Source organism: Falco rusticolus, chromosome 1 (genome assembly GCF_015220075.1).
Source record: "Falco rusticolus isolate bFalRus1 chromosome 1, bFalRus1.pri, whole genome shotgun sequence".
NCBI classification, from domain to species: domain Eukaryota; kingdom Metazoa; phylum Chordata; class Aves; order Falconiformes; family Falconidae; genus Falco; species Falco rusticolus.
This window is the reverse complement of record NC_051187.1, coordinates 36,289,617-36,315,626: the sequence shown is the minus strand read 5'-3', so window position 1 is coordinate 36,315,626 and position 26,010 is coordinate 36,289,617. Positions and strand designations below refer to the sequence as shown.

Here is a 26,010-nt window from a genome sequence, read left to right as displayed (position 1 = left end):
CATCCTCTACAGCTAGCGCTTCTGCGGCCACTGGCTGTAGGCATGGGGCTCCAAAGGAAGACTGTAAGGGCAGAAGTTTTGACTAGTACAATACTTCCACGGTCTGTCCCCTTATTTCTGTGGCATGGTCACCCTGGCTGGAGGCGATCTGTGCCTGGTGAGAGGCACAAGAGCTGTAGTGTAATCCATCTTGTAAATGCAGTGTTCCTACAACACAAAGCAGCAGTGTCCGTCTGGTTATTTAGTTAGGTAGCGGTGAGTCACTGCAGAAAGAGGAAGATGCTGCTGTTTGTTGCCCATTTGCTTGTTTTTTGTCGTACAGAGGGGAACGTTGTTTCTCCAGGGTGCTTGAGCAGACCAGAAGCACTGGAAATGTGTTTGAACAGAGAGGAATGCTTGCTGAGACCGGTTTGCTCTGTAGCTCTGCCTTGCTACCTGCAAGCAGTATTAAATGTTCTGCTTTTTCTGAACTGCTGGCACATGCAAACAAGTGACATTTTGGTCCTGACTGTGTTAAGTAAATGCTCACAAGCAACTTACTAAGGAGAATTTTGGCATTGGGGCAGGGGGGGAAGTGATCAAGGCAAAGCCCCTTCCTTTCAAATACAAGGCTGGTGGCAGGACCTTGTCTCTAGTGGTTGCAGGGGGAAGGATCCAAAACATTGAAAATTATTCATATACTTTGAGGGAACACACATGTATAGAAAACAAAGATGCTAATGGAAGCTTTAAAGCTGTTGGAGAGGCAGCAAAAAGTCACAGTGCAGGCATGTCTGTGCCGGCTAACATGAAAGCAGCTGCACCTCTATGTAGCAAACAAAGAAATAGAAACTGGGAGCGGAGGAAAATCACAAAGAGAAATGTGGTCAGCAGAGTTAAAGGTGTTCTAAAGGACCTGAGAAATAAAAAGACGTGTTAAGTGATGCTGGCCTGTTAGGAAGTCGAGGTTCAACACTGGTCAATAATGCTGCGGGGAAGCTCAAGAAATGCTGTATGTATTCTGTATTTATTGAAAAGCCAGATGACCTGGTCATTGTGTGATGTATTCTTCCATTCCCACAGTAACTAAAGTAGAGATTAAACAGCTGATTCTAAAGGTAGGCATTTAAAAATCAGCAGATAACTTGTCATTCTTCCTTTAGGCTGAAGCTGAGGCAGTCTGATTGTTGCAGTGATAGCAACTTTCTCCCAGACCCAAAAGGTATTTTGCACCAGGCTGGAGATTGCAGGCCAGCCAACCAAACAAGGTTTCCAGGCAAAATAATGGGAAACCAGCAACAGCTCTTCTAAAATCTGTATTGAAAGGACAGGTTTTCATGTCAATCAGTGTGCATTTATGAAAGGGTGAGTGGCATATGAACCTTAAGTTTTTGTAAGGTTACAAGATAGACTGACAATGTTTTGAGAAGGCATTTGTTTTAGCACCTGTATGGCATTTTGATTGAGGAAGTGAATAGTATAAATCAGCACTGTGTAGCTAATGGCTCTGCAAACTGGTTGATGGATGGGTCTCAAAATCCAACTGGTTATTGGGACTGGTTAATTAATAGCTATGTTATTAGCAAAGACTGTCATATGGGTTATTGGATTTTGTCCCTGTGCCAACTGTAACATTTCTTTCTGATCTGGAGAAAAAAAAAGTATTTTTTTTTTAGGAGATGCCATAGGTTGAGGGCATAGTAAGAGTGATGAAGGGAGCTTAGTGATTAGAACTACTTGGTAAGATGGATGCAGGCAAGCCGTGTGCGTATTGCTGTGACCAGCTGTAGGGCCATGTATCTGTAAGGGTGGACGGGGCTGCCTTGGCAGGCAGAGAGGCTGAGCTGAGTCTGATGTCATGAGCAACTGAGCTGAAAGTGAGCATGTGGGACACTTGGCTGGTGAGACGGCGAATGTATTCCTTGGTCTTTCCAATAAAAATAATGATGAGGGTAGGTAGGGAGGTGATACCGCAATCCATGCTGGCTGTAGACTAAGCGATGTGTTCATGCTTGGTGTGTTTCTAGTGCCTTTGCTCCAGCTCATCTGAGATCCAAGGGCTTGAAGGTAGCTTCAACTGGGGAACAGTGGAATCGTGTTGGTTGAAGCTGGGGAAATTCAGACAAGAAATAAGGCATGTATTTGTGGTTAATGTTTGGAACCACTTTTAAAGAGTTGGAGAGGGTTCTGCAGTGCTGGAAGTCAAAATTGTCTGTTTTCTGAAGATATGGTTCTGTATGACTGTAGGACTTGAAGTAAGGACCAGTTGAGGGAAAGCCCTCTGGCAGCTGGCTTGCAGATGTCAAACTACTGATTTAACTCCTTCCTTCCTTTCCAGCTGTTACATGTCACCTCTTCAGTTCTGCCAGCAGCAGTTTCAACCAAATGTGCAGAAGTCGGTGTGGTTTTTTTTTTTTCTTTTTCTTTTTTTTATTTCCTCTTAATGGAGGGCAGTTACGCAGCACTAGAGGCTGGGGTTTCCCCCATTCCTTTACATGCATCTTCATCTGAAGTTGGCGGCTTCTCTTTCCTGGCTGAGACACAATGATGAGGCAGAGGAGTTGTGGCAGTGTTGTATTTCAAAAGAACCGGTGTGGTGGAGTCTTGTTCTGACACTACAGAATGCAATTACCTACTTCTTCCTACTGTACCACAATAAATAACTTTCATTGGTCTCAGTCTGTCGTGGTAAGACATTAGAGTTTTGCTGTGAAATTATTTAACTGAATTTATCTCATTTTTTTGCTGTCCCTCTCTCTTTAGGGCAGAAAGGTCCGTATGACACACACCTTATTATTGCATACTCCGTTCTAGTCCTGCTCCAGCGCGGGGTGGCCACATGGGAGATTTGTTGCCCAAACTAAATACCGTTTTCTCACATAAGGAATGTGCTTCCTCTCTTTCCCATTGCTACCTTTGTGACTTCTCTGGAGAGCTGCTGGCTGGTGGCTGGAACTGGCAGTAGGACCTGGCAGCACACTGCTTTCGTTAAAAAGGCCAGATTGCAGCTTAATCAAACATCTTTCCAAACTGCATCAGGAAAATCCAAAGGCTCTGATTTGGAGAATTCAAATGAGGAACACGCTTTTAAAATGCGGACATTGTGTTGTTACCGATGTTAAAGCAGATCTTTAACATGTTAAAACCATGAGGCATTGGTTTCCCTTTTTGGAACAAAAAGAGGAAATTCCTTCATGTAACAGGATGTGTTAAAGATATATCTGAGGGATTCTGATATTGTCTCTTTCCTTTTCTGTTACTTCTTCAAAAATTATGAATTAGAAATGTGTGTGTATTTCATGCCTGGTCTCTCCATAGCTTTAGGCAGAGCTGGTCACCTCTTTCTTTGTGGTTGTGGGTGGGGGTTTTTTGGTGGTTTTTGGGGTTTTTTTTGTTGCATTCAGCAAAAACTTCATCATTTTGAATTTTTTTTTCATTCAAAATTAGTTGTTTCATAGAGCTTCTCAATGGCTTGGATATTTAATTCCAGTTACAGAATAATTTTATCTCTGTGTCTGTAAAGCCTTTGTTGCTGTGATATGATCAGACTAACAAGATTATAGAGCTTATTAGTTGCTGAAAGGATGGGTAATGTAAGGTTATAGGTGATCCCTCTGTTGTGGCTTTGAGTTTACCTTTTGTGGTACAGAGGTAATTTGTTAAGATTGGAAATGAAGCGTATGAAACTGACAGCAATTTGGCTTAACACACAAGCAAGATTCTTAATTATATTTTCTTAATGCAGCCTTTCGTTTTATACTGAAAACACTTTGGTTTTGACTTTACAGCTATGTTAAGAAGCAGGTATTCCTGTGTTACACAGTCTCGGATTGCGGCGGGTGCCTGGTTCCAGCTCTTCGTATGGTATTTCATGGACTTTCTCATGCAGGAGGATTTAGTCACACACCCATCAGAAAGCAGCTTTGTGGAAGGGGTCTTAGGCGTGTGGTGGTTTGCATGAGCTGCTGGAAGGTGCTGCAGCTGAGGAGCAAGAGCCGGTGGGTTAGGTAATGTTATTCTTACAGGATGCAGCTCGGGGAGTCGAGGAGTGATCCTCCTCTGTTTCACTGTTGACTGCTGCCGCGGCTTTTGAGCGGTGTGGTCTGGTGAACTAGTGAGGCTTTTAGGAGTCAGGGTGAGGTGGCCTCTCTGAGGGTGACAAAGCATCCCTCAGTTTGTCTTCAGCTGCTGAAGCCTGTTACTAACCCAGTTGTGGATACCGAATATCCCAAAAGGGAGGGATCTGGCCCTCTGCCTCTTGCTGCTTTGTATATAGAAGTGAAAATTGTCCAGCAATCAAACATTTTCTGGTCAAAACTTCCCACATAACATTGCAAGAGGAAAAAAAAAAAAAAAAAGTCCCAGAGTGACTCAAGGTTGAGATCAAAGGAAGGAGCAGGTGCCTTGAAGAGACGAGGCAGTGAGCTGCACAGATGAGGATCTCCAACCAAATGATCTGGGCTGGTGTAGATAAAATTATCCTCATCCTTATTTTCTTAGAAGTCTTTTACTTCTTTTTTTTTTCTTCTTCCTTACAAATGTCTCTTTTTGTCTGCAGCAGGGTGGTGCAGGAAGTAAATGTCTGAGTGAATCATCATAGTTCATCCCTCATTTTGAAAGGCTAGTGAGCCGCAGAGCAAATGGTTAACTAAATACTGGCTCTGACCCAGTCAGAGCAAGAGCTAGCTGGAGCCACGGCTTCTTGCTGAGACAAAACCATTTCCTACCATGCTTTAGCCCTTCTGTCATTGTGTTTAGTTTGTGTATCAGGGTTTTTACACGTGTGCAGTGCAGATGTTAGCAAGGATACATGGTTTTCTGATTAAACAATGCAAGACTTAAGCTGTCTTCAGGATAAGAAGATAGGCAGCACGATTGATAAGAGGCAGTAGTATATAAAAAGTGGCTTACTATGCTGGGGGACATCTGCTCATCCTTCACGTGGATTCAGCTCCCTGTAGTGTGGCGGATGATATTATGAAGTGAGCTTATGTTGATGCCATAGGAACTCATTGGATTCTCGAGTAAAGGCAAGGACGGTAGACTTCAGTCACCTTGTACCACTAACACAAAGTGGCAACATCCGTATTTTTTCAAAAACTTTTCTGTGTTAAATAGGAAGCTGAAGTGACTTTATTTGTTGAGCTTCACAGCAAGCAAGTGCTGTGAGAATATAGCAAGACAAAGAGCCCTGAGGCCTCTGCATATGTTTCTGCTGTGCCGTCGTCTCTAAGGAAGAGCATGACTCGGTTACGCTGACTTGAAATATTCGGAAGTATATTATTTCTCTTGCAACAGAAGGGCTTGGCACTGCACTCAGTTGGAGATGCCCTGTTTTTCCTAGGCAACAAACTGCTAGTAAATTGTTTAGGCTTCCCCGTGGCTGTTAAATTCCTTCCCATAACATCCCTTGAAAACAGGATGGGCACCAGGATATTTTGGGCTGCAAAGATCAGTCCTGCGATGCGCCTGTTGGCACGGCGCTGAAGGCAGCAATTGTACTGTCTGTCCCTCTCACCTCCAAGATGTGTGGCCAAGTGCCAAACCAGCTGTGCTTTCCAGGCGGCTTCCAGCTTTTTTTCTCCTGGGTAGGTGAGTCTGGCCTTGAAGAGACACATGTACGCATGTTCCTGCCTCAGCACTTGGAAAGGAGCAGTTTCTTATCAACCACACTGGAGTGGGGAGGAAAGATAAATCCTCTGGAGGTGAAGCTACTTGGCCTGTAAGCACTTGGAAGGGAAAAATGCCGTCATCAGTGCTGGTACAACTCAACATACTTGACTAAAATCTTGCCTTTGGGACCGAAGGTGCCTGTACAGCTTGGGTTGGGGAAGGGTAGGCATCTACTTCATTTCCATGTTTTTTTCATGGATTTGCATCTTCTGTAGTGGGTACTCTGTGCAGTTCAGCTGATGATGGCTTTTCAGGAGAAGAGGAGTGCTTCTGGTTGTCTGACAAATAAATACTGACTTCCTTCTGCAGCCTTGTTCGTCCTCCCTGCAGCTTCCAAGCAGAGTTGCTGAGAGAGGTGGCAGCTTTAGCCAGCATGGGGATCCTGTACTGGGACAGGTCTTGTGTATGAGGTCAGGAGGTCCAGGAGCACCATGAGCATCTTTGAATCTGCTGGGATCTACCTTCTGCCATGGGCTCATGTTCAGTGTTGCTGGATGTCTGGATGTGTTTCTTTCAAACTGAAAGCTTGAGCTGTGTGACTAGCTGAGTTTGGGTAATTAGGTACAATTACAGTCAAGGTGGATGGTATAAGAAACGGAGGTGGTATGCCAGTGAAGAATGCAAAGCCTGGAAAGAGATGGCTCCAGTTAAATGGTGCAGCAGTCACTGGTGAGGGGCTGCAGCCGACTGAATCGCAGACTGCTCTGCTTCGTGCCCTTTTCCCTGCTTGCAAAGGGGATGGAGCCTGCCCATGGGACCCTTGTGCTGGTAAGGTCAGGTTGCACGTCTGTGTGGACTCTTGTAGCAAACTTGTAAAACGTTTGCTCAACTCTGGGAAGTTACATTTGCCTTGGACAGCCTGCACTCCTGGAAGTGTGTCCAGCTCCAATAGCAAAAGACACTGCTCCTGTGAAAAAACATGGCTGGCAAGTGTGCTCCCTTTCCAAGTAGTCATGCCTCTTTCCAAAGAAGAAATAATGGCCGCAAGGGCAGAGGTAAATGCAAGACAGCAGTTCTTAGAAACAAGGTTGCAAGGAGGAGAGAAAGGACAAAGCTGGTGCCAGGTTATATTTATTTAAGAAGGAATCTGACGGTTAACTGATGATTTGGTGTTCTCTTTCCCTGTCCTCCTCCTCTGTGGCCTGGTGGCTGGTGCACTGCAGAGTGTTCTATCAGCTATCACGTCTCCAGTTGTCTGAGATGTTACTGGAGCTGCCTGGAGCACGTGCCCAGGGCAGCTTGACCTTACCTGACTGCAGGAGGTTATACTTTGCTTACTTTTCTCTCTTCCCACTCTGTTTGGTGAATCTACTTGCAGGAACCTTCTACAGCAATGTGAATGAAGATGCGTCCTGTCTCCAAAGTCATGTGTCCTTGGCATTTCTTTTTTGCCTGTCAAGAGAAATACTACTTGCACATGCAACATGAGTAACTTATGTATTGCTGTCTTACGTTGACTACACACATGATATGTAAACAGTATGAATGACAGATTTAACCGTAAGAATATTTTCCCTGAATTATGTCACTTGCCCTGCCTTCCACACAGTTTGCAGAGTTCTGTCATCACAGGTATGCTTGCTAAAATAACATTATCTGGACAGGATGGCAACTAGCAACTCCACTGAGACCTTCCTCAACCTTTAGGAGAAAGTCCTGGTAAGTCCAGTAAAAGGCACATGGCTTTGGAGTCAGTTGAGGAGCTAATTAGAGGCATCTCAGTCTGTTTCAGTGGAACGCCATAAAAAGTGTGTGCTATCTAGAAAGCAGAACATCTGGCAAACAGGCTAATGAGAGCCAGACTGGGGGAGCTCCGAGGCAAATGTGAGAGCTACCCTGTAGAGTTTGTTTATAACTCTTTGAATTTGTGGGAGGTTACTAGTGTGTTGGATTTTTAAAAATTATTACTATTTATTAAAACCAATGCAGACATCAAAGATCAAACAATGAAAGTCCGAATTGGCTTCACTTTGATGTATAATAGCCTGGCTGGGAAGGGTATTTATCCCTCGTTCCTGTGAATGTTTTTGTCTCTTCCTCCCCTCTCGGCTCTGCCCTTGAGATTCCCCTGTGGCTGCGTGAGCTTCTCCAAATGAGGGGAGTTTGTTTGCTCTCTCAGCCAATGTAGAGTTTTTCCTTCCCCTAAGCAGGGAATTTGTTTTGCAAAGGGAGAGGTTTGGGCTCTGGAAAGTTTATGCTCCTTCTCTTTCTTTCTTTTTTGTTTTTTTGTTTTTTATTGTAATGATGACATATGGAAACTATTTACACAGGAGCATGCTCTGCTGCACTGAATGGAAATGTTGGAGTCCCGGCAGTATCGTTCCGGATGCCTTGTGTAAGCAGCCAGCTGGTTTTGCTTTTTCTTTTTTTCTCTTTTCTTTTTTTCCCCTCCCTTTCTCCCTTTTCAGGGAACGTCTGGGATAAGTTACACAAGTGTGGAAGGAAGCTTTGCCATCTGTGAGCAGCTCAGTTCATTTACTTTGTCATGCCCCTTGTACTGTGAACTTCACAAATATCAGTTTTCTTTTTTTGCTGGGGGGGAGGAGGGTAGGGGGGAAGACTCCTTGCTGTGACTACTCAGCACTTTGACTCCTTTCCCATTAGTGGTTCATGTTCGCTGGTGAGCAAATTCTGCTATATGCCAAAACAAGAGAGCATGGCACATGAAGCCTTGCTTTTACCACCACACTCATGCTTAAATGCTCTTTGTCCCACAGCTGAGCCTTCCAACAACTTGCACTTAGAAACAGCCTGCTGCTAAGACAGCGATAGGGAAACGATTCAACTGAAGTCTGAGCCACCTTCCTCAGAGGGGAGGGGAGAAAATGTTTAGTTCTGCAGAGAGCAGATGAAAATCTTTTGTGCGTAGCTTTCCCTTGAGGAAGCTGCGAAATTGAGGATCGGCTTTCGGAGGGGAGGGAGGGAGAAACTTCAGGTCTGACTTGTCTCCCTCTCCCCAACTCCGAACACAAGCGTGCCCGCTTCCCGATGTGGTGGCTGCCATGCAGTGGAGGGAACCGCCTGCCATCTACTTCGAGGATTACGGGAGTCCTGTGGAGAGATCCTCCTATCTCATTGAGCTCGATACTAATGGTAAATGCCGTCGGGGATGTTCTGCAGCACGAGCTGAGCGGAGCGGAGGTTGCATTAGTCTGTGTCATTGTTATCATGGGAGCAGCTGAGGAAATTAGCTAGCTGGAGGGCTGCCAAACAAATAGTCAGAGGGTTGCTTTTCAAATTTATTATTATTTTTATTATTATTTATTACCCAGATGATGCTGTTGCCTCAGGGCTGCTAGATCAACCTTCTGGTACCTGATGGAGAAGGAGCTGATCCACAAAATGCAGCTCCCCACTGGAACACTTCACCAGTACATTTTCTGTTGTCTGTGCCTAGAAAGATGATGGCTGGTTTAGACAGGAAGAAAACATCTTTGTGTCTAGAGTTATCTTTTGTTTCTTATTTGCATCTTTGAGTGCTCTTTTGTATTTGCAACCTTGGTCTCACTGGGACATCTCTTCTGTTTCAGCTGCAAGTCCTCTGTGTGAAATGCAGGGAGGGGTCCTGGGTTTTTCTTGTGGTGTATCTTTCCCTAGTGTTGATCCTTTTCAGAGAGAGGTTGGTCTTCGTGAAAGAACTATTTCGGGGTTAAAGGTAGTTTTGGCATCTTTTGGTAGGGCACAGTGTTCAGCTGTTTTGTTTGATGCTACAAACCTTTGCTGATTTGACCACAGTATGTTTTGATTTTCTTAAATTTTGTATATGCTGTAATGCTGCAATAACATGGTAATATTGCAAGCAACCTGCTTAATATGTCCCTCTTCCCCAAAAGAACTCTTGCAGCCAAGGTGTTGATTTCTCAATATCCCCTAAACTGTGTGAGATGAATCACACTCAGACGTTCTCTGAATGCCTGCTGTGTTTTGAAGGCGAGTTCTGGAAAGGCCTGAAATTCCGGCTCCTGTTAGCACCTTCACAGTTGTTGCTGGTTTAAGCAAGGCATCCTGCAGCCTCACCCAGCCGACAGGTGATGAAGGAGCTGTGGGTGACACGCTGTAAAGCTGCCCAGGTAACATTGTGGATGGCCCTGGGCAGCTTCAGGCGGCAGGTTATGTGTGGTTAGAAGAGGTTGCACTCTCTGCTCCAAAGTACCAGCCACTTGTGCACCTCAGCAAGGTTTGGGGGTGTTTGGTAGCTCTGTGCCTGTCGATGGTAATGTTTGAGGTCTTTGAGGCTGGGGGCTGGAGGCCACTTTCTGCTCTGCCTGTGCTGTGACCCAGCTTAGTGCCTCATGGCGGGGCAGGCAGGCGGGGTGGGACTGCAGCGTGTTTCGTCTGGTAGCAAATGGTCTGTTAGGATGAGAGGACTGGAAAATACTGGGCTTCTGGGCAGTAAAGATCTTCAGCAGCAAGTCCAGGTTCTGATGAAGATGTGCTCCTTCTGCTCCTCTGTTAAGCCTTTAATGGAAAGAAGTTCTTGCTATCAAGCTGCAGTTTGAGGGAGGCTGTCTCTTTGAAACACATACACAATAAAAGCTTCATAAATAACATTTAAGAACTTTTAAGAGCTCACAATATAATGCTTCTGGTTTTTTGCATATTGCTGTCATCTTTCAGCTAAAGAGCAAACAAACCTGGAAGACTGCCATTCCAGTTCTGTGTATAAATAAAAAGCTCCATCATTCAGTTTCTTCAAGAACTGTGCTCATTCGAGGTGTAGAAGGGGTGTGGGGGAGGAATCTGCCTCATTCAATCATTTGTCCAGATTTTGAGTGGTATTTTAAGGGTGTGGGGGAAGTAAGGAAGAGAAATAGGTTTAATGCTGCAGGATTCTCAGCAATCTGAGTATGCAATCTAGAAAGTCTTCACAAATCCCAGTTATATGCTATCTTAATTTGATTTGAGGGTGGAAAAGGCACCTGTGGCTCTGCATCGGTGAAGGGGTTTCTGATTTCTTTCCATTTTCTGCCAGAAGCACGTGGTGCTGTTGCCCTTGGTGGGTGCAGAGTTTTTGGCACAGACTCTTTCTCCACTCCGGAGGGTGTTCTAGAAAGACTGAATCAGTAATTCAATGAGGATTATTTTGTCGTAGCAAAGAGATGCAGCAAATCTTCAGCATGTTGTCATGAGAGAGGAAAAGAAGCTCATTTTTCCACTCTCCCATAATTTCTTGTAACACAGAGAAAAAGCTAACGCATCACAGCTTCTGTGCTCATAAAAAGGGGAAAATCGGCGCTTTTATACTGGCAAGATCAATTTTACATGTACCTCCTTTGGGAACCTGAGGAAGTGGAGGAGGGAAGTCTGTACTGAGAGCAAGAACAACCCTGGTTTGGGGGCATGATTGAAACTGTAGAACTGAGTGCGTGGCCAGCTCCACCACAGGTTTCACGCATGGCCTCTAAGCAGGTCTCGCTTCTGTGGGGTCTCTGCTCAGTATTCTTTGTCAAAGGTGCGAAATAAAAATCCCAGTCCCAGAAGAAGAAATCAACTGACATTCCCTTTTTGTCTTCCTGCAATTCCCAATAATTGTCTTCGTGCATGTTTTTTTTCATGTATCTTAGTAGCACTGAGGCTGCAGAGTGCGAAAAAGTGGCAAGTATGATGGAGTTTATGTACGTGCCTTGTGGGGCTGTCCCATGGGAAGGGCACTATGTATGTGTAGCCATGTTTGGGAGTTGCTTTTTGCAATTGAATTGTATTTTTTTCAATGCAATCTTGAATTATGAAGTCTGGTTCAGATGTTCAGTAAAGTGTAGTTTTATAGTGCTTTACTGGTACAAAGGACATACTCTTAGAAGTTTCAAAATCAATCTATGGGATATGAACAGAAAATTAATCTTGTTTGTTTTCATCAGAGGGATATTGGTACTTATCTGCATCAAAAAGAGCGTTGCAAAGTTGCATTGTTTAATGACTCTGGAGACCTCTGAAAAATGAGGCTTTCTACTAAAAATACTGACTGCTGCGATTAGTGTGCTGTACAGCTGCTACACTCAGACTGATTTCCCTTGCCTGTGGTAGTCATGTACTCCATTCTTCCGTGGTCTGTCCTACCATTAAATGTGAAAAGGCAGTGTTCCTTTAGCAAGCCCGCTTTATTTTGCGGGTTGAACATCCTCAGAGACTTGTAGCTGTTAGCTGCCTGTTTATAGTTTATGACTGCTGATAGTACGCTGTGAACATGACAGCACAGATCTCCTGAGCCAGGAGACCTGCTTATTGTATTAAATAGGATGCTGTGTCTTTTGATGATCTTCTGGGAACATTCCCCTGTTGAAGCACTGAGTTTGAGTGTGTCTCTTGAAAGCTCCTACATGGGAAGAATCAGTTTGTCTGTACAAGCTGCCAGTTTCCTGGGTCCTCGGCCATGTCAGATGTTGCCTCTGGTCCTAGTGCCTGGCTTGTTTACATGCTTCCTGATCAGTCTCAGCTAGCTTAATTGTAAATGAGTTTTTCTCTTATTGTACTGATGCAGATGGAGGTAGCTATGACGTTATTAACGATGCATCCAGCCCTGCTGCAGGGGACTGCTGTGCGCAGCAAAGCTCTGCCCGACACAACTGGGAAATGAACTACCAAGAGGCAGCAATCTACCTCCAGGTGAGCCCTGCTGTTTGGTGTGAAAAATGGACTTCTGAAACTATGGTAGTTCTTGATTATAAGAAACAAAGAGCTTCTGTTTTGAGGTTAAAAACTTGGTGCTTTGCAAAGGAATCTGAGGTGTTGGGCAATGCTGGAAGTGCCTTCAGGTGGGCTCTAGCAAGTCATTTGGGAGCCACTGAACAAGCTACCCATCCTCTCCCGTCTCTCCCAGTGTCAAGGACTGTAGTAGTTGAGGGATTCAGCACATGTTCAGCTCTGCCAGCTTGCCATGGAGATTTCTGTCACTGGTTATAGATCGCTATTTCATCTCTTCAGTTGCTCCGAGGTGAATGGTCAGTGCTGTCCCGGAGACTTCTCGTGTTCTGGAAATGCCTTAATCCTGCCTTGGCCACAGATTTGATGGGTGGCCCTAGGATGTTTGTTTAGCATCAGTCAAGCCCTGCAGGTTATGTAAGGCACAAGAGAAGGCAGAGGTCTTGATTTCCACAGGAAGAAAGCGTGCTGAGATTGAGATCAGCCCAGGAGTGAAAGTTATCGTATTTGAAAGAAAAAAACCCAACAAACAAACAACCCCCTCCCATGCTGCAGTTACAGGAAACGCCATCTGTTACTTGAACAAAGGTATACTATTTTTTTGGATTGCTGTACAGTCAGGTGTCATGAATTAGCTACCAAAACTGAGCTTCTTCCAGAGCTGTCCAGTCTGAAATTGTTGCTGGTTCCTTTCCTTCCTCAATCTCTTCATTCCCTTTCAAAGGCTCTGCATTGCAGCTTGAGATGCTTTGGACCTAGTTAGGTTTTTTGCTTAAGCTACTGCGGGGTGATTAGAGCCATTTGTCCCACCCTGCTCCTGCCCCACAGGACAGAAATATTGCTTCTCTGACATTCTAAAACAGAGTAGGCTCGGACCTTTGGTAATACTTCAGCTTCATCATATGCTAGAGCAGCACTGGCAATGTAACGATAGCTCCAGCCCCTCCCAGGCTTTTGTTTAAACTCATGATTACTGGAGATGCTCTGCAAAGGGTCATTGAGTTGCTGCAGTGTCTGATGGTAATGTACACAGCAGGCTTGGCCCTTCAGATGCAGATTATTCTTGCTGCTGCCTTGACCAATGGTCATAATGACAATGTCCTTGAAATGCAGTAAACGTAACTTAAAGAGCATGAAGATTGTTTATTTGAACCAGTAGCTGCAGGCAAGAGTGTCTTATTTGAATAAGAGGACTTTGCTGTCCAGCAATGTTTTGAATTGCTTGGCTACCAAGAAGCAGAATGTTGACTATTTTTCATTCTGCAAGTGTGTTTTGTCAGGCGCGAATAAGAATGCCCTGCTGATCTAAGCTAGCACTCTCTTGAGGGGGGGGACGGACGGGGACTTGCATTTTATGGCGCTTGCTGCTGGGTTTTGTCCTGCTCACAATCTGGCTCACTGACCCTGCGGTGTGTGTGTGTGTCCTTAAACAGAATGTGAGCTTGCCTGTGAGATGAGTAAATGAGAAACATTTGAAACCCTTTTCTGAGTTAGTCTCCAGAATGCTTCACTTCTGAAAGGAGATCCTGTTTCCTGACCTTGTTAGCCATTTGCAATCACAGTTACTCTGCTTTCATAGTAATAGGTTACTGTCCTTACCGCAATTGCTTACTTGGAAAGATGTTAATTTAAAAAACACCAAAAAACTTCTTGTGCATCTGTGTGTCCCAGCTGGGGAAAAATGATCTCTGATGACAGTTTCCAAGAGGCAGCAAGTTTCCTGTGAGTGACAAAGGCTCCCTTGCTTAATCCATTGACTCAAGAAAAAGAAGAAGCTGTTGGGTATTTCTGCATGAAAAACCTCTAAAATCTCCCCAAACTAAGTTCCATCCTAGAGGTAAAAATAGCAATGATGTAGCTGTTTAAAAATCAGTTGTAGGCAAACTGTTAGGATGGAGTATCTGACCTTTTAATGTTAATTACGCTTTCTAGTTAAGAGGGAATGACAAATCAGCATAGCGACTTGTTAATTTTTCATGGAGTCTGTCTTCTCACATTCGTGAAGCAGTAAACACTGTGTGTGCTCCAGTGTTTTCTCCCAGACATTTTGCAAGGCCAAGATAAGGAGAAGCAACTGTCAGCCAGGTGCCCTGGAGCTTATCTGTGTGTTTTCGTGTTCTGTCCTGGAGAAGTTGAATCAAATAAGTCTGTAAAACATGTGGAAGTGGTTGCAAGTAAATGAAGTGCTGTGTTTATGTTGGGATGTTGTCTAAAGTTTCTTTGCCTACCTTCATAAACTCTTTCAGCACTCTTCCTCATTTTGAAAAGACTCAAGAGTTTCTGAAGCAGGAGTTTGTGGATATTAATGAGTTTCATTACTGAAATATGCTTATGAACAGAAGGGGATGGCCTGTGTGTGTTGAGTTCATTCCTCGATAAACAGATCAATGTCAGGCTGTAAAGTGGGAACAGCCTGTTGCGAATTGTATCTAATCCTTACAAAAGTCTGCCTTCTTCATGTGGAAAGCTGTGTTATAGTACTTTGAGTCACTAATGCTGTCCTTTTCTTTATTCCTGCTGCCCTAGGAAGGAGAAAATAATGATAAGTTCTTCACTCACCCCAAAAATGCCAAAGCACTTGCTGCCTACCTCTTTGCACACAATCACCTTTTTTACCTAATGGAGCTGAGCACGGCACTGCTTCTCCTGTTGCTGTCTCTCTGCGAGGCGCCAGCTGTTCCTATGCTCCGTCTTGGCATCTTTGTGAGTACTTTGGGGCAAAATGAAGAAGTTCACCTGTTTTCTGGTGGTGGGTAAGAGGAAAAAGAAGGCTAAACGTAGAGGAAGAAGGTAGCAGCAGTAGGAAGAAAAAAAACACCTGGCTTTTTTTGTAAATTGGCTGACAACAGATAAGCGAGCCAGACCAACATCCTTTTTTCATCTGATGTATGTAGACCACAATGAAAGTGACACTTACGTTATCAGTTTGTGAAGTTCTTAAATTTTGTAACTGAGAAGTAGGTGGTTTTTCCTTTTCCTTGAGGTAACTCAAAAATCTGTGTGCTTTGAGAGGTGGTTTTAAAGTCATTGTCAAGGTTGGTGCCATTACCCCGGCACCACCGCTGGTTCCTAGAACACAAACAAATCTCAGCCTGGGACAGGCTAGTAAACCTTCTCCTGTCCCCTCCTCCCAGTGTTGTGAGGACTGTTTTTAACGTCCGTGTGAGTGACTTGAAGTTTTATATCTAACCTTCACAAAATGCAGGTTGAGAGAAGGGGTACACAAACTGGTGTGTGCTGTTGCCAGTCCACAACCATTTCATGAGGTACCGCTGTAAGGCACAGTGCTAGGAGCTGCTGGTGCTGGTGGGAGACCCTGCATCTGCTTTTGGAGCTGTTAATGGTACCCTAGGACCATGCCAGGGGTATAGAACAGCCTTGACAGCCCTGGGATCAGTGTGTTCTTCAAAATGAGTCAGGGCTGCGTAAGTCAGTTTGGGTTTTGAGTTGTGGCTAAAGCTGAGGTTGTACAAAATACTGTCATCTTTTTTGTGGTGCATTTTGCATCTTCCAACAGAGAAGGGGTCCTTCAGCACTGCCAAAAGCAGTTCTATTCCAGAGCTTGATCAGGACCCTATTTGTGGTTGTTCAGAATGTCTGGTTAAAACCCTTCTCTATGTAAATTCTCTCTGCCCAGCAGCTCTTCTTGCATTTCACTAAAAAAATTACAGTATCAATTTTTTGAAAGTGTTTCTGCTCAAGTTGCAGGTGTCTTGCCCTTTTGTTTCAAATCTATCAGTACATTTTTTTTGATGTGTTATTCCAGCCCGAAAGGGATGTGGATTTCAAGAAATTCTGGGCTGATGCTGATTAGAGGAAGATTGTACAGGCTTTAATAAAAGCACAAAGCAATAAATGTAGAAACTTTGAAAAACAGTGCTGTGCTAGCTTTAAGAGTGGCCTTGGATTTTCCTGCATGTCGCGGAGCTGTGCTCTGACTGTTGTCAAACCCATGTGCTGCTTGAAATAGGGCAGAATCGTGGCCTCTGATGTGCTGCTCTTTGTAATCAGAAGCACTGATTTAAGCTTTGCTGTATTGTAACAGGTCCATGCAACCCTGGAGCTGTTTGCATTAATTGTGGTAGTCTTTGAACTCTCAATGAAGATGAGGTGGCTGGGCTTCCAAACCTTTATCAGGCACAAAAGGACTATGGTAAAGGTAAGTTGTCTGTTTGATGGTCAGTGTTTCTCCTTCAACGTCTTCGGGAACCAAAGAACCAGATTAAATACTGGCCTGTACTATAGCAAAGATGACCTAGCCATGCGTCCCGTGTGCCAAATGATTCATGTGAGATCTCTAAGCTCTCAAGAACACCTCCCATCCTTAAAGTGTCCAAACAAATGGATGGTCAGTGAGAGCTCTGCTTTTCCCAAAAGGAGACTGCAACTGTGCCTCTCATGAAACCACTTTTTTGCAGACTTGCGTGCTGTTTGTACAGTTTATAGAGGCCATCGTGGTGTTGGTGCGCCAAACCTCACACGTCCGGATAACCAGAGCTCTGCGCTGTATCTTCTTGGTGGACTGCCGTTACTGTGGTGCCGTCAGAAGGTGAGTGGTCAGCTGGCTGGGGTTTCTGCTCTCATGCCTGGGACTCGGGTGGGGAAAAGCACTCTGATCCCGCAGGCATCTCAGGAAAGTAAGTGTCTTTCACGGACATTTCAGATCTCGGGCATCTTTTGTAATCGTGACTGAAGCGTACCTAGTGTCTTGCCTATGTAGGGAAATTTCATAGGTAGTAGCTTTGCATATGCTGATGGTACACAGTGCTTATATATACTGTCCTCAGCTGTATGAACTACCTTGGCGAGCACAACACTTGAATGTGGCTGTATTGTTTCTGGTTCCTAGGTTTGCCTGCAAACTGCACGATGAATCACAGAGCTAGTCTTTAGTCTGGAGAAGGAAAGTTGACAGGGTGACAATAGTATTGTTTGCAGTACCTGAGAGCTGACTGCAAAGGACAGATAGGTAGCTTGGGAACAATCTTAACTTACCTAGCTTTCTACTTTTAATCCTTGGAGGAAGTGGAAAGTCAGTCCTCAAGTATGGTGTGTTGTTGGGGATTTTTCCCCTGCCAACTTGGAGGAGAAAACATGCAAGTTCTAGTTTATTTATGTTTTCTTATTTTTCAGAAATCTGCGACAGATCTTCCAGTCCCTCCCACCATTTATTGACATTCTTCTCCTCCTGCTTTTCTTCATGGTGATTTTTGCCATTCTGGGTGAGTTGTATTTATGGAAGATGGAGTGGTGCTCTTAACCAGTTATTGTCCAAAATTAACACAAACAACTCGAATGAATACAAAGCTGATCAGAATCAGAGTCCTGCCAGGATCTTCCATTTATTCCATTTCATCCGCAGTCATCTGGAAGGCAGAACTAAAGATCAAAAAAATCTAGAAGCTGGGTATTTGATTTTGAGGCAAAAGTCCTTTTGACCTCTTCCAGAGGACAGTCTGTGGTGTGTGTGTTTGTGGTTTCCCAGTTCTGTTTCCATCAGCTGTTCCCCAATCTTGTAAGTTTAGTCTACATTCTCACAAAGCATGCGGCTGTCGTGTACTTGCTACAGTCCTGTATGCAAACCATGCCCAGAAAGTTTGTTTTCCAAAAGGATTGGTGAAATGCCAGTGACATTTTTTGGCAAACCTGGAAAAGGCCTTTCAGATACTTGCCGCTTCATGGTGTCAGAGAGGGCTTAATCTTTGCATGACCTTCTCTTTGGGAACAGAGACTCATCACTGCGCTGCTCGGTATTAAACAGACTTTATTTTTGATTGTTCTTTCCCTTTTTTCTCTCCTCTTTTACCTTCTCTGCTGTTTCTCTAGGTTTTTATTTGTTTTCTCCTAACCAGTCGGATCCGGTGAGTATCGCTGGTTCTTTCACCTGAAGCTTGGGTCCCATTTTGACTTGCTTAAGAATCAAACATTCCTGTGTAGACTTAGCTTATTCCTGTGTGGTGGCCAGGGAGGCCAGATGCTAGCTGCTCAGAGACGGTTACCCTGGTCTACCCCTGCTGGGAAGGAACTTCTTCAAAGTCAGCTTGTCCCAAAGGGAATGTTCACGGAGTTGTTCCTTGTTCTTGGTGTCTTAATTCAGTCAAATGAGCCACCTGCTGCTGTCCCCAGGGGAGGAAGGTATCTGGGTGAAAGCTCAACCACTTCAGACTGTTGCTGTCAGAGTCGAGCAGCCACTAGGTCCTGCTACTGATTGAGTCTGTAGCTTGCTGGGTGTAACTACTACAAAAATATGTAGATGAGCTTTTAATTTTTAAACTCTTCACATGCCATCTCTCGGGCACCTTTAAAAAGGACCGATGCTGAAGTACCCTTTCTCTAGGGGAGGCATCAGGGAATTGTAGAAATGCCTGTGTTCAGGTAGGTGGGTTGGTGGTTTTTTGAGTGAAATGTCACTATGAAATTCTGCTTGCGTTTTGTCATGGGAGTTTTTTCTTTCAGTACTTCAATACCTTGGAGAACAGCCTCGTGAATCTCTTCGTGCTTTTGACCACTTCAAAGTAAGTTCATGCTTTTCTAGCTCAGTCTTTCCCTTTACCCCTAAAGAAGTCTAGCAGAGCCAAGAGTTTATTTGCAGAAATGCTCTGTCTCCAAATACAATCCCTTTCCTCTGTATGACAGAGAGATTTCCTGGGTCAGCCTGCATAGGAAGAACTGGTATTTCATTTTGGTTTAGGATACTGTGACCTCAGATGCAGTTATCTCTAAGCGACTTGGACCTCCTCATCACTGTGAGGGCAGTAAGGGGGAAACAGCTTTATTAGGCCTCGGTCCAAGAAGGGAAAGTTCTGTTTGTGCTCCTTTGTCAGCCGACAATTTGCTGTTGTGAAGTAACTTCCTATTCCTCTGCTTCAGTTCACCTATCTGCTAGGAAAGGAGGATAACAACAGTGGGTAAATATTGATCTGCTGTCAGGGAGAGCTCTGAGGATTAGGAAATTAGCAGAGGATGGAATAAATCTTAGGTTGTAACACTCTTGCACCAAAGCTGTATTGCTGTCATTGCTAAGTATCGAAGCACAACCCTTAGCCACGTTACAAATCCCCTTTGCCCATTTGGTTTTGGGCTGTGCAAAGAATGTGCTTTTCATATTTATTTTTTTCATACCTCCATGTTCTTGCTGTTCGTTGCTAGGCACAAACTGCTGTGGCATGAGCAACCATGTGTTTCGCAGAAATGAGCAGATCTTTGGGTGTGAGTTTGCACACACACCTGGGTCCTGTGCCTTTTGCCTTCGTAGCGGGAAGCCTATAGCATGAGCTATTTGGTGCTTAAACTCGTGTCTTTTTTTGGATGCAGTTTCCCTGATGTGATGATGCCATCTTATGCCCGAAACCCCTGGTCCTGTGTCTTCTTCATAGTGTATCTCTCCATTGAGCTGTACTTCATCATGAACTTGGTGAGTCCCCTGAAGAAGCACCCAACTTCTCTCTGCCTGACATTGGAGCTCCTTGCCCAGCACAGCCTTCCCCATTCCCAAGAGTGCTCTGTAATGATCTGAGACCTTCTGGCAAAATACTTCCAGAAATGACAGCTTTGCTACGGATAGGACTCTTTTAATGTTTAACCAGAAGGAATTGAGCTAAATCACAGAAACCAGAATGATACAAGTCTCTTTCAACTTCTCTCACATTAATATCATGCTTGGAGTGACATACTCGGTTGCATGAAATTTATTGTTCTTTTCTGTCTTAATTATTTATCATAAGATGGCATTTTATTATCTGGGCTTGCCTGAAATACTTTGTAAATCAGTTTGAGGGGAATGGAATTACTAAGTATGGCAGGACTTGAAGGGTGCTGGTGACAGCAGTGTGAGAGCATAGCTGCTGTGCTGGCTCTGCTTCTTGCGACATCTAGGGCAGGGCCAGGACCACCAGCTCAGGGGAGGATGTGAGTGGTGGAAAGGGGCTTACCAAAGGAGATGAGGAACGCTGCAACCCAGGGTGGGTGATCTGATGCATGTGGTGGGCTTGGATTTCCCTGCTGCTGTCCTAGATGGAGGGTTAGCTTTGACATGTTTCTGCCAAAGCTTCCGTGGAAGGGTGAGTCCAGAGAGCAGTCCTCAAAACCCACTTTCTAGGAAGAGATCAGGGCATTTTAACAAACCTTTTTCTGCTGTTTTCTGTTGGCATGTGTGGGGTTTAGCCTTAGCTCTTAAAACCACTAGTGAGCATTAGGAGGGCAGAAACATCTGGGCCTCTTCCGGAAGGTGGATCGGTGTGTGTGCAGTATGCTTGGTGATCCCTTTGTGAGATCCCTCCTGGCCAACGGGCCCTCACTGACTCTGTGCCTCAGTCAGTGTAGCGCTTAGTAAATTCCTTCTGCAGGCAATGCCTCTCATGCCTTTCTAGACTGATGTTCCTGCCTGTTTGAGAAGCGCTGCCTCAGGTAGCTGCAGAGGTTAAGGATCAAAGCATTACTTTCTCTCTTGTCTTCTCTCTACAGCTTCTCGCAGTTGTGTTCGACACTTTCAATGATATCGAGAAGAGGAAGTTCAAGTCCTTGCTGCTGCACAAGCGCACAGCCATACAGCACGCCTACCGCCTGCTGATCACCAAACAGGTACAGGGTCCTGCAGGGAGGCTGAGAACAGCCTGGAGTCCAGCAGGAGGGGAGGTCAGCAATGTTTTAAGAACACCAGTGGTCTGGAGTGTTCAAGGAGCATGTTCCAAAACAGATGATTTATGTGTCTGTTGACTGTAGTCACACTCAGCTCCTTTTTTTTTCATTCAGGTAACTTGTTTATATCTGTTTCTGGAGGAAAAAGAGAGTGAATTTCAGCCCCATGTGAGATTATGGAAGCGTCTTGATAAAATGAGTGAAATTTGTTCTGGAGTGTGTGTGATCACTGATTTCTCTCTGATTCAGTGTGGGTCACTTGCAGACTTGCTTCTCAAGCACCGGTACTTAGGGAAGGGGTGGGTCATGCAAGTGGAGATACAGTACAGTTGCTAGATACCGCATGAGTGAATGGTGCAGAAACAGAAGTAACTCACCTAGCAACAACTCTTTGCAGGGACAGAGCACTTGGGGGAGAGAGGGTTGATTTCTTGCTGAGCCTGGGGAGCAGCAAGAGAAATAAGGCCCAAAAATAACTAACCCCCTTCTAGTAGATTAGTTTGTGTTTAGGGCACACAGCTGATAGCCTTAAAAAAGCGCTAGTAATGGGATCCGTTAGGCTGTCTCCTAATTTCCCAAGAAGAGCGGTTGAACTCTGTTGCTCGGGGTGTCTGGTTGGACAGTTTTCGCATGGTAGGGCAACAGGGAACAGTTCTGCATTTACTGGAGGGACTGATTGCCAGGGGAGCTTTCTGATCTCTGTGCTCTGGGATAAGCTCAGTATGTTAAAGTAATAGCTTAGAGTACTTCTGGGGCTTGGTTATAATGGCATCTTGCGATAATGTAGAAATCTTGCTTAAAACAAATCTGAAGTGAGAATTAAATGCGCTAGCCTCTGTGTGCTTCTGCCTGATGTTGCTGCTTATGACAAACATTCCCTCGTTTCTAGAGGCCGTCTGGAGTTTCCTTCAAGCACTTTGAAGGGCTGTTGCGGTTTTACAAGCCTCGGATGTGTGCCAGAGAGCGATATCTCACTTTCAAAGCACTGAATCAAAGCAATACTCCTTTAGTCAGGTAGGATGGTCTTATTGTCGCACCCAGAGCAGGGAGGTTGCTTCACTCCTGGATCTAGGCTATACCTTGGAGAGAGGATGGCTGGGGTTATAAAATGAACGTTGTCTGAGATGTGGGAATAGAGTTATGTGATTGAAAGGATTTGTCTGGAAGCAGGGAGCATGGAGGGGTGGGTACCCCGGGAGCTGAGGTTTTTCTTCAGAGGTGATGGAGTTCCTGCGTGCCCTCTTGTGGATACAGCGCTCTGCTGGCAGTCACCATGCAGACTTCTGTTTCCCACCTCCCCTGCGAGAACAGAGGAGTGAGAAATTGAGGAACAGCACTAGAGCCTGCAAGGAGCATTTCTTCACACAGTGCAGCCTCACAGCTTAACAAGTTTTTGTTTTTTCCAGCAGCTGGCTGTGTCCCCCAGGGTTTTGTTAATTAAAATCTGGTTCTGCTGGTGCTTTCAGGACTCTCATCCTCTGTGTTATGAGGCAGAGAATTACCATTCTGGTGGGTGGGTGCAGCTAACTCCAGCCAGCATGGAAGTAGAGGGAATTAGAGCAGGAGACTTTCTCTTCCTTTTCCTTTGTTCTGGCCGCAGACAGGCTGGGAGTGAGTCTCCCATGAAACTGGTGCCAGCGCTTCACCTTAAAGTCAAGTGCCACAGAGAGGTATTGAAAATGGCATAGGGAGAAGGACTGTGTTCTTAAATTTAGGCACCTAATGACACCAGTAAGAGTCTGAGAAGTTCAGCATTCTCACTTCCAGACACCTAAAAGCTGTTATAGGCCTGACCCTGAGCACCAAGACAGGCACTCGTGTTTTATGAGTTTCTTTGCTTTCATGTCCTTTTTCAAATGTCATTGTTACCCTCAAAAGAAAATGTGCAAAGACCTTGGAAAAGGACTGTGCGAGTAATTAAGACAGTCCAAGATTTCTTCTCGAAGAGTAGTACGATCTCTGTCCCTTGCAATTTGCTATCTAAGCCTCAGGTCTTTCCTCTTGGTAGTAAAATTCTGCAGTTCAGTAGTGTCACGGTTTCCTCCAAGGGCTGTGGCATTCCAGAAAGAAGACAGGCTTTGCACCCTGTTCTGGCCACTGTCAGCCACTAACCTTTGGCTAGACCGGGAAGAGGTCAGTGGTGAGTTATATCAGCTGTGGCTGCAGTTCTAATCAGGAGTTAATAAATTCCAGGGACTCTCTGCTGCTGATGCCTGACGAGGACAATTAAGGATCTAATAATCTCCAAGGCTCTGATCAGATGCTTCTTTCTGTTTTGCAGTCTAAAGGATTTTTACAATTTCTATGAAGTTGTTGGCTTAAAATGGAAGGTGAGTATTTATTGGGTGGAGAAGAGGGGGAGTGTGTGTGGGAGGGAGAGCAAAGGAGGCCAGTGATTAAAGAGAAGGTGGGTAAGGAGCAAAGGCAATCTAAAAGAAGCAGATGATGGGAATAAGGTGGGTCTCCACCACTGCACGTTGTTTGTATGGATGTGGCATTGACTACTTCTGATCACATCTGTTCTGCTTTCAGGCAAAACGAAATCGCGAGCACTGGTTTGATGACCTTCCACGGACAGCGTTCCTTATTTTTAAAGGTAACAGTCTGTGTTTTCATGACAGCATGTGTTCAACTAGCAGGAAGAGCATTTCTTTATGAAGACAGGGCCCTCCGAAGGGATCTTCTGTTATGTCCCTGGTAAACAGCTGAGGGAAGGCCTGCTAACCGATTCTCTGTGTACTCAGAGCCTCCAAGCCCACAGCCTTGTATCCAGAATCTCCAGGGAAGATTTCTGTCATGCAAATATTCCCTGTACTCTGACCCTGGCTTCCTTAAAATAAGAGACTTCTTGGCAGAAGCTCTGTAGCGAACCAGACCCTGAGGTTAGAGGGCTGTATTCCGTTTTCAGCACAGAGGTTGTGGGGGGGGGTTATGATTGCTGAATCTGCTAGAGTTTATAGAGTTTGTCCACATCCCAGGTGGTAACTCACAGCAGTGGCTATGGAGTGGGATTTGTGTTTTCACAAGAGCTGCTAGGCTTACTAGTCCCAAGATGTGGTTGCAGCGCTTGTGCAGGTCAAGTGCAGCTGCTCGGGAAGGGGAAAGAGGTCTGAAATACCCATCAATGTAATCTGTTTTGCAAATGTGATTTATCTCCCGTGTCCGAAGTTTGCTGACTGAATGTAGCCATTCAGAAATAAGAACTTACCTGCAGTTATTTTCCAGTGTTGTATGTTAGTGGGAAAGAGTTAACCCCATCTTGGTGCAAACACACAGCTGTCACAGGAGTCCTGCATATCTCTGCTGATGCATTCAACCCTCCTTGACAGCGTACGTGTTGTTCCAAACGCAGGCAGTGCTTCAGCAGCTGCATTTACCCCTGTCCACACCACAGAACTAGTACATAGAGAGAAAAAAAAAAAAGACATCTCGGGTGTTAAGGATAGTGAGTTCATTGGTGCTAAAATTCTAGAGAAAATTTGAACTTGGTCCCAAGAAGTAAAAGTTAATAATTTTCGAGTCTGTTTATCTTCTGTGCTGAGGATTGGTATGAAAAATGTCTCTAAGGAGAAGATAAAGGAAGCTGTGTGTGAGGTATGGAGGATTGTGTAAACATTTGTTTTGTCATACTTTCCTTCATGCAGGCATCAACATCCTTGTGAAGTCCCGTGTGTTCCAATACTCTATGTGTAAGTAGAAGTAACGAGCTGCCTCTCTGCTAGGCTCCCTTGATCACACGGGTACGCTGTGTCTGCCAGCCCTCGCAAGGACATAGCGTGGTGCGGCTGGTCTTCGGTCTGAGCCATGGCTCGCGTACAAATTTTGGAGTTTTGGCAGAGAGGGAGGGAACAGCATCCTCATGCTGAGCGTTAACTGCAGCCTGGGCTGTCAGCTCTCGCTGTGTCAAGTTTTCTGGAGAGGCTCATCAGTTCAGTACTTCACAACGCACTTGTGGGTCTAATTCTGTAGCCGTCGCATTTAGGTAGGTGGGTGGTTAGCTTTCACAAACCTTGAGGTTTTTATCTTGCAGCTGAAGGATGCTGGGTAAGAAACTGCCTTACCAGACAACCAACTTCTTCTGTTTGCACTTGAGAAGGTGCAGGCATCCTCGTGGCTGGAGGGATTGCTTGGCAACTGTACTGCCTGCTAGAATGATCCTCTGCTCCTCTTCTCTAGAGGAGAAAGTACTTACTTGTGGTGCTACTTGCTATGTTCTAAACTATCTGTTCCTACTCGGTAATTTGGGGTTTTTTTTGAATGTTGGAGGAGAATTTTTTGTTAAGTTGGGATGCTAAACTAAAGAGGGTGAGGAGATCTGAGTGAAAAGAAGTCCTGCACCTCCAGGATTTGAATGTTGGGGAGCAGTGATAGATCCAGGCTGACGGAGCTTTGTCCTGTACTATTGGAGACCCAGTGGTTCTCAAGATTTTGTTCCAGAAGTAGGAGAAAGGTGAAATATGCAGGTACTAACATGGCAGAATGTAAAATAATTTTGAGTAAAAATGATTGAGATGATTCAGACCATTGTTTTGTTTTAGTTCTGTTTCCTTCTGGAAGATAAAGGTACTGCATCTGTTAAAGGCCTGGGCAAGTGAGGATAGAAGACTCTCCCAAGTGATGTGTTCAGTTTCTATGTTGAATTGGAAACAATGACCCTGCCACTTGTCCAATATTATACTCTTTTTGTTAGCCTAAAAAACAGATGCCTTCTGGTCCAGGACAGGTTTTGCCTGGGTTTTTACTTTGTTTTCCAGATACTGTGGTGGCTGTGAATGGAATTTGGATTCTTGTTGAAACCTTCATGCTGCAAGGTAGGAAATGTTGTGGCTTGTTTCCCAACTGTGATGCTGGGGACTGAAAAAAAGGGAAGGCTAGAAAAAGTTCTTCTTGTGTCTTGCAGGAGGGAATTTCTTCTCCAGAAATGTCCCGTGGAGCTACATAGTCTTCCTCACGAGTAAGTTGATGCCTCCCAGCAGAGCTGTCGTTTCAGAAGGAGTTGGGACGGGAATAGACAGCTCCGTTCCTAGAAGATTATTCAGTTTGAAGTTAAAACTTAGCCACAGGTGTCCAGGCTCCATCTAG

At 44.8% G+C, this 26,010-nt stretch overlaps 1 protein-coding gene across 9 annotated transcripts in view; it reads left to right on the top strand.

Annotated features, from left to right (window-relative positions):
* The window catches only part of TPCN1 (two pore segment channel 1), a 53,111-nt gene that overhangs the window by 13,323 nt on the left and 13,778 nt on the right, over nt 1-26,010 (top strand). For 6 of the 9 annotated variants that reach the window (XM_037390409.1, XM_037389918.1, XM_037390174.1 and 3 more), the window contains 15 exons: nt 12,131-12,255; nt 14,818-14,994; nt 16,337-16,450; nt 16,710-16,840; nt 17,425-17,513; nt 18,118-18,152; nt 18,748-18,806; nt 19,606-19,705; nt 20,755-20,871; nt 21,818-21,942; nt 23,210-23,258; nt 23,461-23,524; nt 24,573-24,617; nt 25,683-25,739; nt 25,829-25,882. In XM_037390409.1, coding sequence (XP_037246306.1) covers nt 12,223-12,255; nt 14,818-14,994; nt 16,337-16,450; nt 16,710-16,840; nt 17,425-17,513; nt 18,118-18,152; nt 18,748-18,806; nt 19,606-19,705; nt 20,755-20,871; nt 21,818-21,942; nt 23,210-23,258; nt 23,461-23,524; nt 24,573-24,617; nt 25,683-25,739; nt 25,829-25,882 — 1,249 coding nt within the window. In that variant the 5' untranslated portion in view covers nt 12,131-12,222. Of the gene's footprint in view, nt 1-7,922; nt 7,988-8,625; nt 8,746-12,130; nt 12,256-14,817; nt 14,995-16,336; nt 16,451-16,709; nt 16,841-17,424; nt 17,514-18,117; nt 18,153-18,747; nt 18,807-19,605; nt 19,706-20,754; nt 20,872-21,817; nt 21,943-23,209; nt 23,259-23,460; nt 23,525-24,572; nt 24,618-25,682; nt 25,740-25,828; nt 25,883-26,010 lie in introns of all 9 variants that reach the window. The other 3 variants (XM_037389834.1, XM_037390252.1, XM_037390333.1) reach the window with 3 other exon arrangements.